A 15,555-nucleotide genomic window follows, 5' to 3' on the forward strand; every position below is an offset into this window, starting at 1 on the left:
AGCAGCGTGAACCTTTATTTTGGTCTGGCGACATGATGTCATAAAGCTGCGCCGCGCTCCTGAGCCTGCAATGCTTCGGCTGAAGAAAGGTTTGTGTTTTGCTCACATAGTGTCTAATTAGATACAAGCCGTTGTATCTATTTTATAGTGTTTACAGTACTATAAAACTAACCTATTATTGTACCATTTTAATGATATGTATAACATTAATGAGCGGTAAATATTTGTCAGCAAAGCGCGTCCGCGCATGAATAACAGAAAAGTTGCGTCTCTTTCGCTCCATATTTCAAGAATCAGTTTAACGCAAACACGAATTCGGTCTCTGACAAGTATTAATGGGAGAAACGTATGGGATTAAATTTCGGTCACAATTCTGCGCGCGCAAGATCACATTTTGCACGCGCATGAACTGAGTTTTGCGGAGAGAAATGTTCGTCTCGCAGATAAGAAAATATTTCGAGCGAACGAAAATCAATTTTGCATTTAAAATCAGTATTTGGATGTGCGCAGACGTTCTCTTTCGCATGTGCAAAGTCTCACTTTCTTGCTCCTTTCATACCAGCCCTGAGCGCTCTCTAAGCGCAGACGGCTCGCTTGCTCAACACAACCCAGCGGTACAATATGCCATAATTCCAGCCAATCAGAGATGAGGCTGATAAATTCTGATTGGCTAGCTTGACAACCAATCATAAGACTCCCTGCATCACCTGTGGAGAGAAGGGTATTCCTGCACAACCGGAGGCTGCAGTTTCAGGACCTCAGTTTTAGGACCGCAGTTTCAGGACCCTAGTTTTCTGTTACAGTTCCACCTATCGAACTGGATCACCGAAAACACTCATCATTTAACCCCTTTTGTGGCAAAGATCACAGACGGCCCCAGATTATTGTTCAACATTCATTATTCGTTAAAACATCACACTCTTATTTGATCTGGACAAACTGAGCATCATTAGAAATATTTAAAACTCCAGCTTCGATATTTGACCACTGTTTATGATAAAACCGGTTTGCAGTGACATTAATTTCTTAATTTATGACAGGAGTGCAAAATTATTAATCTGTAACGTTCGTTATTTTGAATAGAAATCATCACTCATAAAGCAGTCATTCACGTCTTCTCCGGTTTATTTGTGTTCACACACATACAGCATCCGCCAGGGCTCTTAGTCCAATGGTGCGCATATTTGGAGAAATAATGATTTTCATGTTCCACTAAATTATGCGATCTGAAGCTCAAACAGCTAACACAGTGAGATATGCCTATGTTCTCTGCGCTTTCTTATTCGTTATAGAGCTGTCAATCATCTCACGTGGTTGAACGTGACAATAATCCTGCCCTTCTGCATGACACGCTGCTGTGTACACTTCCTCATTCTGACCTCCGTGATAACAAAGCTAAGGCACATCTCTTCACCTGAAACAAGAAGCTAATAAATGCACGATTTCGAGTATATGTGGTTTGTATGTGATTTTCGATATTTTCATATGAATAAAGAATGTTTACAGTATTGCTAAGCAAGGTGTAGCCATTAGCTGCATATAAAATGCTATATAACATATTTCAACATCTTTTTTTTTTAACTTAAAACTAGGGATGTAACGATTCATTCGTTTTCTCGATGCATCGATTACAAATCCTGACGATGCATATGCATCGATCTTGAAACATGGATTTCGAATCGTGGATCGTTTATTTCGGTCAATATTCGATTTAAAATGCTCAGAATCGAATAATTAGCGATTCTATATCGATTCAGTGCTTTAAAACATATAAACATTAAATGACTACATGCGCGAATTGAGGCGTTGTGCGGCGTCATTTCGCGTTCTCACAGCTCTCACATACTCGCTGCACTCTTACCATCTTTCACTGGATTTCGCTCGCGCTCGGTCCCATATAGCTCTCATCTACAGATGTTTGAGCAGTCCATGTTTGAGCTCTCCTCAGGACAGCCATTGGTGTTCACATGAGCAGATGACAGCTCTCTATCGAGAAAGCAAGCCATTGATAAAGCTGCCATATCATTGCGCGGGCACTGCTATGAAACAACGCGCTCGTTGCGTGGAAACGTCACCGTTATTTTCTTTAAGATAAGATACTGAAGTTTTACGGAAATGGGTCATACCCGTCCTGAGCAGTTAAAGTAAAACACCACTTATTCAAGGGTGCGCATTTATTACATGGAAAGAGAAAACGTATAATAGGTGTCTAAAATGCACACGCTTCCGATTAATCATGAATGATGAATGAAATGTAACTTAATGTCGTTAAACTGAACTGATGAAATAACTACAACATTAATTACACTGAAATAAGAGCGCGTGGTTTATCCATCAATCAGATGTGCATTAAAGTTGCATTCGTAATCGTTACTATAGCACAAGTAGACACCCGGCGCGTTTTCTTTCAGAACCACAAGGAAAATGTTCAGTCGGATAAAGAGAACAAAGAGTAGCTATTCCATGAGGAAACGTTAGTTAAGGTTTAGTTGGGAAAGTTCATGGTATTTTTAGTCTCACAATGGAAAGATGTTTAATGTACCAGGAACACTTTAAGGTTGTGTTCCTACAAAATAGTTAGCATGATGAACTAACTATACTTTTAAAGCCTTTTTAAATCTTGGTTTACATTTGTACAAATGCTAATTTATAGGCTTTGGAAATATTTTTTATAATAATAGATTCATTAAAAACTAACTTGAACTAACGTTAACATTAGACAAAATATCGTAAAAACATTTTTTTGTTCCCACTCTCTGACCCCCGAAGGCAGCTGTATAATTCACACCCTGACTAAGACCCATTGGGGGAAGCATTTAAATAATCCTATGAATGCATATAAAAAATTAAGAATCAAATTATTCGAATCGCATCGAATTTTAATGTGAATCGCATTGAATCGAATCTTTCTGAATTTGCAAAAATCGTTCTTCAATCGAATCGAAAACCTATGAATCGTGAATCGAATCGATTCGCTGCCTACCCAAAGATTCACAGCCCTACTTAAAACCATTTTAAACCGCGACCGGAATATGATACAAATACTCAATGTTGGTTTAAAGTGAGCTTTAAGTAAAAGTGTAATATTAATATTTTAAATTGTGTCATGTAGCTTGATGCTACTTGCTCTAATCCACCTGCTGTAGGAGCTTTTCTATTCCATAATCTTCTTTGTTTATATTTATATATTTATTTTTTTCTAACAAGACTTAAGATAATAGGTGGATCTTGATACCATGTAAAAACTAAACCACCTGGATCCTAGAACTGCGGTCCTGAAACCGCTGCCGCCGCTATATCATCCGGTTCTGTAGGTGGCGCTGTCACAAAAAACTAGGGTCCTGAAACTGCAGCCTCCGGTTGTGCAGGAACATACTACTGCCTGTGGAAGAGGAAAAATACATGGTGGAAGATGTTTATGTTGAATTTGTTTAATGGATTGAACACTTCAATTTAAGTTCAAATGTCTACCACTCGACGACCACAGTTTATTTTTTAGCTTTTTTTTTTTTTAGCTTATTTTTAATCAAAATCAAATCGTACTATACTGTACATAATGGCATGTCCCAGTGTTTGCTGCCCCTCAAGTGGTAGTTCTAACTTCTTTCTGAACTGCAAGTTATGTAATTAACATTAGTGAAATATGAATGTGACCGAGCTGGGGTCTCAAATGTTACACATTTTCAGAAATGAAGATGGACAGACTTTTCCCCTTTTAATGAAATAAGTGTGTAAAAACAGTACATCACTCACATCAGAATAAAAAAGCCATCAAATACACATAGAAATGCAATGTAATAACGTTAAAATAATAATCAATCTACTTGATATCCTTGGAATTATTTAAATAAACTAAACTTAACTAACATACTAAAAAAAATATACTGTTTTTTTTTTTAACTGATTTTCTTATATACTATTTTACGATGGATAGAAAAAAAAAATCTAATAATGAGAGTAATTATATAAAAGTCTTGTGGGTCACACACCCAAGATTTTCACTTACAGTTATATTCGCATATATGTTTGCATTGTTACCCACATGTCTTTCTTTTTTTTCTTTATTGCAGTGAGAGGAACAAGCCTGCATCCCAATGTGAACACTATCCATCCGAAAATAGTATATGATAGTTGTTTTTACAGAACTTCTCTGCTGTGAATGTTTTTCAATCCAAGCTTTCAATCGATATTTTTTAAAATACTCCGAGACAGTTGAACCGATTGTTTCGCAAAATGATTCACTATTTTGAAGCGCTCGACAACAACTGTAACGAGAACACAAACGTGACAAATTATAACTTTAACATACCAAAAACAAATGTTATAAATTTGTACCGCTAGATTTCTGTTATTTTTGACCAATCAGGCCATTAACTATCAATCTGACTGACTTCCTTTCCCGTTCTCTGACTACAAACTACTAAAGTTTTTTTATTCTCAACTAAACTTAATTATTATCATCTTAAACATGGCTTTGTCCAAACACACAGGAAAACTCCTGAAGAAACATCTGAGATCCACGTCACACTATTATAAAGATGGCATTTATTAAACAGGAGAGTGAAGATATAAAGATTGAAGAAGTGTTCAGCGTGAAACATGAAGAAACTGAGGAAAAAACAGGTTAGTTTCATTCTCAAAGCTGAACTCATTTGATCCTTATAACACACGTGTGGGATATTCTCTGTTTCACACACACACGATCTGTCACGATCACATAAGACATGTTTGCAGTGTGATACTGATGCGCACCATTACATATAAACTGTGTAATTAGGGATGCTTGATATATGGACACCATATCGGTATCGGCTGATAAGTGGTCATTTTTAATGTTATCGTAATTGATCCATTAAGAAAATGAAAGCTGATAATGTATTATTTCCTTCAGCTGAGACACTTCAGATGTGCTCTATTTGCCATGATGGTTTTGAATTGCTTGAAATGTGATTGGAATCACTACCAAAAGAAAAGTGCAACGTGCAGCGCAAATCTGTCAAATAGGCTTCATAACATCATAATGAAAACACGACTGTAAAAGGATGTTGTGAATTCTTTGTTCACCCGTGTTTTCGGGGGTTAGGTTAATAAGTTGTAAATTCTTCGTGTTTAGTTGCCGTGTTTGAGCTCGTTTTTACGGGAAGAGAGCACAACAGGAGAGTTTGGGACATGGCTTTTAATAGTGAGCCTTTTGTTAATAAGGCTCTCAAAGTATATAACATTTTGGATTTAGATTTAAGCAAAGAAAGACAGGTACCCATCACTTTCACGACTTCAGGAAACGTCAGGCCCAGATGTGCCCCGACCGAGCCGAGATGACACTCATCTCATAGCAAAAATGATCGCTAGAGATATGCTTCCTTTAAGTTTCGTTCAAGGAGACGGATTTAAGGAAGTCTTACAGTTTCTTGAACAAGATCACAACATTCCCTCACGGAAAACCATAAAAGCGAGAATCGAGCTTCAATATGAATGCATGGTTTCCGAACTCAAATCTACTTTAGGGACAGTAGAGTTCGTGGCAATTACAACTGATAATTGGACAGCATTAACTACAGAGTCATGTGTCACTATAACGTGTCATTTTATTGCTGATCGTAAGGTGAACAGTTATGTTCTGCAAACCCGAGCAATCGAAGAGCGACACTCCGCTGCCAACCTGGTGGATAATTTGAAAATGTCTGTAGAACAATGGGGCCTGAACAGCAAAGTGGTCGCGTGTGTGCATGACAATGCTAGCAATATGGTAGCGGCAAACATAGACGTGGACTGGGTATCTCTACCTTTCTCCGCACGCACACTTCAGTTGGCCATTAATGATGGATTTGAAGCTGATAGCATGAATAGACTAATTGGTGCATGTAGTAAACTTGTTGGACATTTTCCATCGTAGCACGATTGCCTTAAATGCACTGAAACAGAAACAAAGACAGTTGGAATTGCCTTCGCACAAGCTTGTGCAATACTCTATAACTGTACGTTCACACCGCCGCCGGCGAGAGCGGCAAAATTCGCTCTCGCCGCCCTGCCAGCGACGCCGTGGAAAGATTCGTGGACGCTCTGATGCTCTGACGTAGATCGAACGCGTGGTCATTTTTACAACTGTATTTAAAGGGGCCACAAAGCAAACAAGGATGTCGATCGTTTTTTTTTGCAGAAAATTGATCGATGGAAAAAACTTAACAATTATAGTGACATGTTTGCTAATGAAATAAACAAAGTAAAAGCCATTTGTGTGGTGTGGCTTTTGTGTTCATGGTTAAGTGCTATTATAATTTGCATTCCCGCTGAAAAACAAGCGTTCTAGCGCGAAAATATTGCCTATAAATACTAATGTTGCGCGCCTTATCAAATTCAAATGATCAACCTCCTAAATTTTGCTTGGGAACTAATGTGGTCGGAACCAAAGTTTACAGGACTGCGTTCTCTGGACTCCTCTCAAACGGAGCACTTCTATATTCCGATTGGTTGCCGCCGAACTGCGTCATTGCTTATTACCATAAAGTTGACCTGACTTCAACTCTCCTCGCCGCTCTCACCGTCCAAGACGCGCCGCGCCGCTCTCGCCGGAGCTCGCCGCCGGCTCTCATTGACAATGAATGACTTCCGGCCACTTTGACGCTCTCGCCGGCGGCGGTGTGAACGCACAGTAACGCGCTGGTATTCGGCTGCTGATATGCTCACATGTTCGCATGAACAACGCTGGGCGATCACCGCTGTCCTCTCTGACAGGACCACAACCAAGCTGGCGGATGCTAAGACTCTGGAGTTAATCAATGATCATTGGCAGACAATTGAGAAAATATTACCTGTTCTCCAGTCCCTGAAAACAGTAATGGCGCTTTTCCACTGCATGGTTCGGTTCGGTACGGCACACTTTGGCGCTTTTCCACTGCATGATACGGTACGGTATGGCTCGCTTCGGCTCGCTTTAAATGGTACCACCTCTGTTGAGGTTCCTGGCGTACCGTACAGATACTAAAATGTGACGTGAAAACACTGCAGATCACTGATTGGTCAGACAGACAGAATCATCACTACCAGCGTAACTGTATTTGCGAGACATCAAAACCCGCTAGATTTAAATAGCCAGTTACAGCCACCGCTGTAGCACCTTTTTTAAAACTACTTGACTATAACGATCAGTCATAATCCCACCCACTTTGAAGCGGTACTAACTGCAGTGGATAAGCAACCGAGCTAAAGAGAACTGAGCCGAACCGTACTGAGCCGCGAGCCGTACCATGCAGTGGAAAAGCGCCATATGTGAAGCACTGGGTGGCGACAACTACGCATCTGTCTCCATGGTGTATCCACTTGTGCAAAGCCTTCTTTCCAGGTTCATCTGAGCCAGTTCTCCGGTGAAGATTACAGAGAGTCCAGCCGAGACGAGTGGGAACAGTTCTTGAATCTTGGAGCCGTTTATTCCACCAGATGAAGATCCTATTAAGAGAGACAACATAAAGCTCTTCAAGAAACTTGTCCGCTTAGCACACCGTTATTGTGCGTCCCTGTAGAGCTGTCGCTATAACCGCAATATTGTAGTGCCGCGCTACTGACAGGCCAACCGCAGAGGAATGCAAGAAACGGCAGCAACTTCGATATTCGCAGGTTTTCTTTTTCATAAGGCTATACCCTTCTTGCTTTGAACTTCGTACCATGAATGGCATCAGCATCAACAGTGCGAGGAAAAGTCAGCAAGTCACATATTGAATCAATGCCATTGGTTTTTCTATTAAGTGAGGCATCAGCTTCAGTGTTACACATGCGACACATTACTGGTCAGCTGAGCCTTGAAAAGTGGAGCTCAAAGTTAAAAATAATTAACACCTTGTTTCATTACATCTATCTTTTAATGAATCAGCGTTTTTGAATGTGTTCGTTTAATGAACTGTTTAATGACTCACTCAAAGACAGTCAGTTGCCGTAACAATGAGACTCCACGCTGAGTGACAGCCTTTCAATGCGCAGAGACTCTGTTTAGTTTCGTTTGAAATAACGTCTTTCTCAATAAACTTATTTAAATATTCAAATGCAATATTTTTGAAAAATGCCCATCCCTAATTTCCACATGTAATACTAGCTATTTCTTATGCAAAGTTGTCAGCCAATCACAGCAGTGGGCATTTACACTGAAGTCTCACAGCAAACATGCCATCTTTAAACCAAGCGTTCAAATCAGAAGCTAAAATCATCCTTCGAAAAATGCCTTTTATTTCTAAATTATGATCATTTTTAATGTAAAAATTATACTAACATTATAAGGGCAACCCAGGAAACATTATAAAATAATAAAATAATCCAGTTCATGACCCCTTTAAAGTCCCACTGAAGTGCCTTGGAACGTGCAGCTTTGTTTGATGCATAGATGTAATTTCCACTGAAACAGGAAGCTAAGGCGGGATATATTGAATGGCTCCTCCCCCTTTTCAAATAGCCAATAGCGTTTAGTTTCACTCACAGACTGCCAGCCCCATTGAAGCGAATCCGAGCGCTGATGATATGCTGGATTCAATAGTCCAGGTGTGAATAAATTCTAGCCATTTCATTATTAAGCAACGTATTGTTGGAAAACGGAATAAAACTCGAGCAACCGAACATGGATCTCCAACCAGTGGCGTAATTGTATTTTAAAAAGTGGGTGATACAGGTGTGTGGGGGGGAGGAGGTTGCTATGCTAAGATATATATACAATATATGTGTACAATAACAATTTTTGGAAAAAGTAACATTACGCTGTCCAGAAATCAATTTCAGTAGTTAATTTGGCACACTTTAGATTCTAGAGAGCATTTGATTGGACAGAAGATGTGATGAGAAGCTGAAGTCCGTGGTGACGTCAGAGAAATCTCTGATCCATTTTAGCGAAAGTGAGGGATTGTAATTTTTAAATGCTTATCTCGTAAATATGAATTTTGCCATTGCTTTAGAACACACCAGCTTATTCATAACCTTATGCCTAACAAACTTAAATTTTGATTTCAGGGGGCCTTTAACTTGCCATTCACACCAACAGATGATGAAATTGCAGCCTATTTATTTCCTTTTGTGTTTAAATCTTGATATGAAAAGTTCTGCGGGTCATACAACACTTTGTTTTCCACCTCAATGACTTTGTGTGTCAAAAGTGACCCTGAAATGTAACTTTTTTTCCCCTGTAAAAGCAATAGTATATTAGCAGTAATATATCATTATGTAATAATATTTTTTAATTTTGTATTTTGAGAAAATGTTAAGGTACTAATTAATATGTATGCATTAATTGTGATAATTTCTCCCCCATTGAAAATAATTTTTTTTTTTTTTTTTTTTTTTTTTCTCAATTAAACCAGTATTTTTGATGTTAAAATAGAGATTAATGCAATCTGGTGGGAGTGCAAATAGACAAACATATAATGCCATGGTGTAACCACTAGGTGACTATAGCTCTATATAAAGAGGCTTGCAAATCCTCTAGTTGTTTTTAGACATTATTACTTTCTTTTATTAGGTTGTGGATATACGTTTAGACATTTCTCAATAACTACTTTTTGTGAAGGTTTTAATTTTTGTTTGAAATGTTGATTTGAAGTGTCCATTTTTGCATTAATTTCCCTACAGTCAAACCTGAACACAAAGACGTTTTAGTGTGAATTAGTGCTGCACGATTAATCATATCATATATGTCGCGATGTCAAGCCTATGCGATTATATTATATTTTATGAAATAAATAAATTTGGGCTGTCAACGTTAACACATGAAATACATTTTTATCCCTGAGTTTAACGCGTTAAAATAATTAATGCAGCATCCGTTAATTTTTGTTACCCTTTGTCTAGTGTAACATTATATGATCCCGCTTTTATTCATGCAAATGCTTTTAAACCATTCATGCGCAATGACAAAAGATTGCGCTGACTGTGACACACACACACACAGAAAGACGCGCACAGCACACCAGAATAGAGTTCTCTTTCGTGCTTTAACTTAACATTTTGGCATAATTGTGTGTGTTACTGTGTTTTGTCGAGTATCTTCATAACATAATAGCAGTCTTATGATGAACGTAAAGACTTGTGAGAGAGTGAGGCGCGTATGTGAACAGCGTCTCTGTCAGCAGCGAATGGTCTTAAAGAGACAGCAGCCAATAAAGCTTTCTGTCAGTACAGTTAATCAAAGAACAAAGGGAACAGAGAAAATTACTCCCCGGCTCTTGACTAAATAACTTTTTGTAGCTTTAATAAGGATTAGTCTATTTAATTTATAATTATGCAGTGCAGACTGTTTGATAACTTTATTAAATGTCTGTATATGTTCTAGGCCTACCTGTTAAGGGCACAGGTAAATATGACATTTATTTTATACTATTGTACTATTGAGACAAATAACAAGTTTGCCGTAATGTAAAGATGTCACTATTTAATTTTGTTAAAAAAAATATTATTTTAATCTGAAAACAATGCATAAAGTTGTTGTTTCTAGTTTGAGTTGAGAAATACACATTTCAGCATTATCACTAGTCTGTATTTTACTTGAGGACCAAGCAAGTTGACTCATGAAACCATTTATTTATTATATCGCAATCCCAATATTGACCTCAATAATCGCAATATGACATTTTCCTCAAAGCGTGCAGCCCTCGTGTGAATATACTATATGCATATACCAAGTGCCATGAAAGTCATCAAGTTTCTTACTATTCTGTAAAGCTACGGCGAAGAAAAAAAAATCTAAATGTATCAGTCAAAAATGACAAGAAAGCGAACTTTATCTTGCATACATTTTATATATTTTAAATTTGCCTATTTAAATTAATTCAAAAATCTTGAGATATATATATATATTGTGAAAAATTATATCATTGACAGAGAAAAAGTAATAACCTAAAAAGCAAAGGACCTAGTACTGAGCCCTGTGGCACTCCATACTTGTTTAATGAGGTGTCTTCATTCAGATAAAGTGGTAGTAGTCTGATAGATTAAGACACAAACCATACTAATGCTTGTCTTCGTGCATATCATCACCTATTGAGCTATTGTGAATTAGCTCAATAGGTAAAATGTATATTTATACATAAAATGTCCAGTAGCAAAAAAGGACAACCTTTTAAGATCAATGATGTAGAAAATGTTAGTTTTGAGATAAACAAAATAAAGACAAAATAAACATTGGTTTGTTGTAATAATGCTTTATAATTCTAAATTGCATACATTTATAATATTGTGTTTTGCATGTTCTGTGCTGTCAGGCCCACTGGAGCATCATCAAAAGCTTGATTCTAGCTAAATGTGTGTAGAATCTAGCATACACATTGGTTTTGATGCTTTACATGTCTAAAAGTTTTTTTTGTCTGTTGCTTTGTGCTATTAACCTGGGGTTATTTGTCTTTTCTCGCCTTAGATCTGAAGGCACTGAAAGAAGAGAGTCAGGAACTGAGTGAAACCGAAGAAAAATACCAGATTAAGAAACATAATGATTTCACATCTGAAGAAGAACCTTTCAGTTGCTCACAGACTGAAAAGACTTTAGCACGAAAAAAAGCTCAAAAGACTAAAGGTAATTTCACATGCAAACAGTGCGGAAAGAATTTCAATCAAAACAGAAACCTTAAAGTCCACATGAGAATTCACACTGGAGAAAAGCCATTCACTTGCCAACAGTGTGGAAAGAGTTTCACTCAAAAACCAAGTCTTAATGCCCACATGAGAGTTCACACTGGAGAAAACCCTTTCATCTGCCAACAATGTGGAAAAAGGTTCAATCGAAAAGGAAACCTGACAGTCCACTTGAGAGTTCACACTGGAGAGAGTCCGTTCAACTGCCAACAGTGCGGAAAAAGTTTCACTCAAAAAGGAAGCCTTAAAGTCCACATGAGAATTCACTCTGGAGAGAAACCTTTCACCTGCCAACAATGCGGAAATGGTTTTATTCGAATAGCAAGCCTTAAAAGCCATATGAAAATTCACACTGGAGAGAAGCCTTATACTTGCCCTCAATGTGAAAAGAGTTTTAAACACAAATCAACCCTTAATGCCCACATGAGAATTCACACTGGAGAGAAGCCGTTCATATGTGGTCAGTGTGGAAAGAGTTTCAGATTTACTGTAACCCTTAATCACCACATGAGGATTCACTCAAGAGAGAACTGTTTTATATGCCATCACTGTGGAAAAAGTTTCACAGACAGGAATCATCTTAAGAACCATGTAAAAATTCACATTGGAGAGAAGCCTCACATGTGCCTTCATTGTGGAAAGACTTGCAAAAACAAAGCAAACATTGAGGTTCACATGAGAGTTCACACTGGAGAGAAGCCCTTCACCTGCCCTCAGTGTGGAAAGTGTTTCGCACTGAAAGGAAACCTTGAGGTTCATATTAGGCTTCACACTGGAGCGAAGCCTTACAAGTGTCTTCAGTGTGAAAAGAGTTTCACATATCATAGAGACCTGAAATATCATTCGCAAACTCATTCTGTAAAGCTATTACAAGGTTCTCAGAGTGGTAAGAATTTAATCAAAGAGAGCAATTTCAAATCCTCTGGAGGAAGGCGATTTAATTATGATCAGAGTAATGAAAAAATTATGTTATCACACTTACTACACATGAAAATTCATGCAAATGTGAGACCATATTCGTGTTATCTTTGTAGAAAGAGTTTTAAATGGCCCAGCAGTTTACAATGGCACCAGAAAATCTGTGTGAAATCAAAGATGCGTTCACACCGCAGTTGAATGTGGCCAACATTATTTAGATATATTTTTAGGCCTACCTTTTTAAATGTGGCTCATGTCAGATCCTCATCTGAACAGGTGGCATTCCTACAAGACTCTGTGTTAATCACAAGTGATTTATTTACATTTATGCATTTATCCTTGTTCAGTTATATTAGTTGCAGCATCCTCTTGCCATGTAGAGTGCATCCGGAAAGTATTCACAGTGCTTCACTTTTTCCACATAATATGTTACAGCCTTATTCCAAAATGGATTAAAATTCATTATTTTCCTCAAAATTATACAAACAATACCCCATAATGACAACGTGAAAGAAATGTGTTTGAGATCTTTGAAAGTGTATTAAAATGAAAAAAAAAATCGCATGTACATAACTATTCACAGCCTTTGCTCAATACTTTGTTGAAGCACATTTGGCACCAATTACAGCCTCAAGTGATTTTGGGTATGATGCTACAAATGGTAAATGGACTGCATTTAAATAGCGCTTTAACAGACCCAATGGCCACCAAAGCGCTTTACATATTGCCTCACATTCACACATTCACGCACTCATTCACACTCCGACGGCGGTGTCAGCCATGCAAGGCGCCATCCAGCTCGTCGGAAGCATGGACTAATTCAGACAGGGCTGACATGGATTAAAATACCATACCATCATACAGGCTCCTTCTTCCATCTCTTTTGTCCATTTTCTTTCTTTTTTTTATTATAGTTATTATTTTTTTTTACAATAACACAACAGTGGAACTGGTATCTCATAACAGCTCGTACAGCCAAATATTATCTTACAATCTTTGGATATACATGTTCATGCATATAAAATAACAAAAATAGAAATAATAATTATAATCCAACAGGGCATATCTAAGTAAATAAAGACATTTTTTGACCAAAAGGATATATCAGTCACTGAGCATCTTCAAGACTACGTGCCAGAAAAGATCAGTGATGCAGATCATATGTTACTTTCTCTAGAAGTAGAAGAGTAGCGGCTTGACTTATCCACTTATTGACTGAGGGTATCTGAGGAGTTGACCATAGTATTAATATACATTTTCTTGCTAGATATAAACAAAAATTCAGTACACTTTCTTTGCCACCATCAAGGCACAGGCCAGCTTTACAGTTCAGAAGATATACATTTGGAGACAATGCAAAAATCTTTCCAGTAATCTTTTGAATAATTTTGTGGATCTCCTTCCAGTTAACTTTAATTTGATCACAATCCCAAAACACATGCATCACCGTACCAGTGTCTGCCCGGTATTTGAAACATAGTTGAGAAGAATTGGGGAACATTTTATGAAATCGAACTGGAGTTAGATAAGTCCTGTGAATAAATTTATAATTTTGTTTGTGGGCCGAAATTGAAACACCTTTAGGGAAAACACATGATATCTTTTGTCCATTTTCAACCATTTCTGTCCTGATTTATTCAAGGCGAGGGTCTATGGGCTTTTTTCAATCTCTCGACCTAATGGACAAAATAAGCTTGCGCAATTAACATGAACGCAGCCAGAGACAATGGAAAAACACTGCGAACAGCTTTCTTTTCTGCTCTGTTACTAATACACACTCACAGCATTCGGCATGAACAAGGAATGTTGAGATAACATTGTGCTTGGTAAATTTTTAAAAATTTTCTTCAAACCAAACTTGGGTCTTCAGCCGCACACGTTTAAATCCGGTCTGGCTAGCGCTCTTCCCATAATGTTTACGCATTAGGTCAGTAGGCAGTCTTTAATGGCTGTTTGAACAAATCTGACCACATGAGTGTTTATACAACGAAAGCAATTCGATCGAATGCGATTTCAACTACCTCTGGAGATGGTTGAAAATGGACAAGCTTAAAACGTTTTAGACTCTGTTTACACCTGTACTAAAACGCATCTTGATACCAGGTGAAAACTGGACGGCTTAGTGAATGTGTGTGTTAGACTGAATTTCTTACTCTTAGAATTATTCTTTGAGTAATTATGTATTATTTCTGAATTGGCTTCTAATTGTGTAATTGGCATAATAAATGTTTACCTGACTATTAATAAATTGTTACATTTGAATTTATTCTGTCATACTCTGAGATTATTAACTTAAGTAGATTGTGTTACCGCAAATCTGCGTCAGGTTAGTAACGCACTAAAGTCGAGTTTTGAGTGGAGCGGGTTCCTGCTTACACTTGGCCCTGGTTCAAGTGTACTTGGACTGTAAAGGCTAAAAAGGGGAATTTCCATTTAGGACAACTGAATGCTGAGTAATGTAATGTTACTCTAGCTAAGTGTACGTGGGAAACCATGGCATGACCAAACCAAAGCTGCTATCAGACAAAGTAATTGGTTGGCTTATATCTGTAGTAGTGGTCATGACCTCTGACTATACAGATCTATGGGGACTGAACAAAATACTTGAATATAGAGCAAGCCAGGAAGTGGCCTTCTAAATAGTATAGTCAATTATCTGTCTAGTGATCAAGACTGACTAGTTTGTGACTACAGGATCCGCATAAGAACAGCAAACGCGAGACCCTAAACAATATTGGTATCAAAATGAACGAGTACAATATGAGTGAAGAGTTAAATAAAATAATCAAATATCTAAAAATGAATGCATAATCAATATTTATGATTAGTTCCTAGTTAGAAACTCAATCTAAATAATAATTATTCGAGGGAAAAAAATATGTTTAACGCTGAAAAGAGCTTTAAAAAGACACACATTATACCTACGCCAACGCCGTTGGCTTCTGTCGTTGGGCCGACGAGTGGTTCCTTACATGTATAAGCGTGTGTGTTTTCAGGTTTTTTGATGTTTGATGCTGCTTTACCCTGACCTTTATGCTTGTT

General features: G+C 37.7%; 1 protein-coding gene across 2 annotated transcripts; it reads left to right on the forward strand.

Moving 5' to 3' along the window:
- The first annotated feature begins 21 nt into the window (after positions 1 to 21).
- LOC143746751 (uncharacterized) lies at positions 22 to 14,779 on the forward strand. 2 transcript variants are annotated; one of them, XM_077238802.1, is made up of 3 exons: positions 22 to 89; positions 4,491 to 4,623; positions 11,381 to 14,779. In XM_077238802.1, the coding sequence occupies exons 2-3, from the start codon at positions 4,539 to 4,541 to the stop codon at positions 12,709 to 12,711; spliced, it is 1,416 nt and encodes a 471-aa protein (XP_077094917.1). In that variant the 5' UTR covers positions 22 to 89; positions 4,491 to 4,538; the 3' UTR covers positions 12,712 to 14,779. The 2 variants fall into 2 exon arrangements, with proteins under 2 accessions (XP_077094917.1, XP_077094907.1); XM_077238792.1 differs by having other exon boundaries at positions 33 to 89; positions 4,071 to 4,623.
- Positions 14,780 to 15,555: the final 776 nt, after the last annotated feature.

This window comes from Siphateles boraxobius, unplaced genomic scaffold (genome assembly GCF_051911475.1).
Source record: "Siphateles boraxobius isolate OS27281-9 unplaced genomic scaffold, OSU_SipBor_1 100, whole genome shotgun sequence".
Taxonomy (NCBI): Eukaryota; Metazoa; Chordata; class Actinopteri; order Cypriniformes; family Leuciscidae; genus Siphateles; species Siphateles boraxobius.

What these genes read in the sequence shown, in the direction of transcription:
- LOC143746751 (XM_077238802.1), top strand. Translation starts at nt 4,539, where the DNA reads ATGGCATTTATTAAACAGGAGAGTGAAGATATAAAGATTGAAGAAGTG. An exon ending in AGAAACTGAGGAAAAAACAG is followed by an intron (nt 4,624 to 11,380) that starts GTTAGTTTCATT and finishes TTCTCGCCTTAG; the next exon opens with ATCTGAAGGCACTGAAAGAA.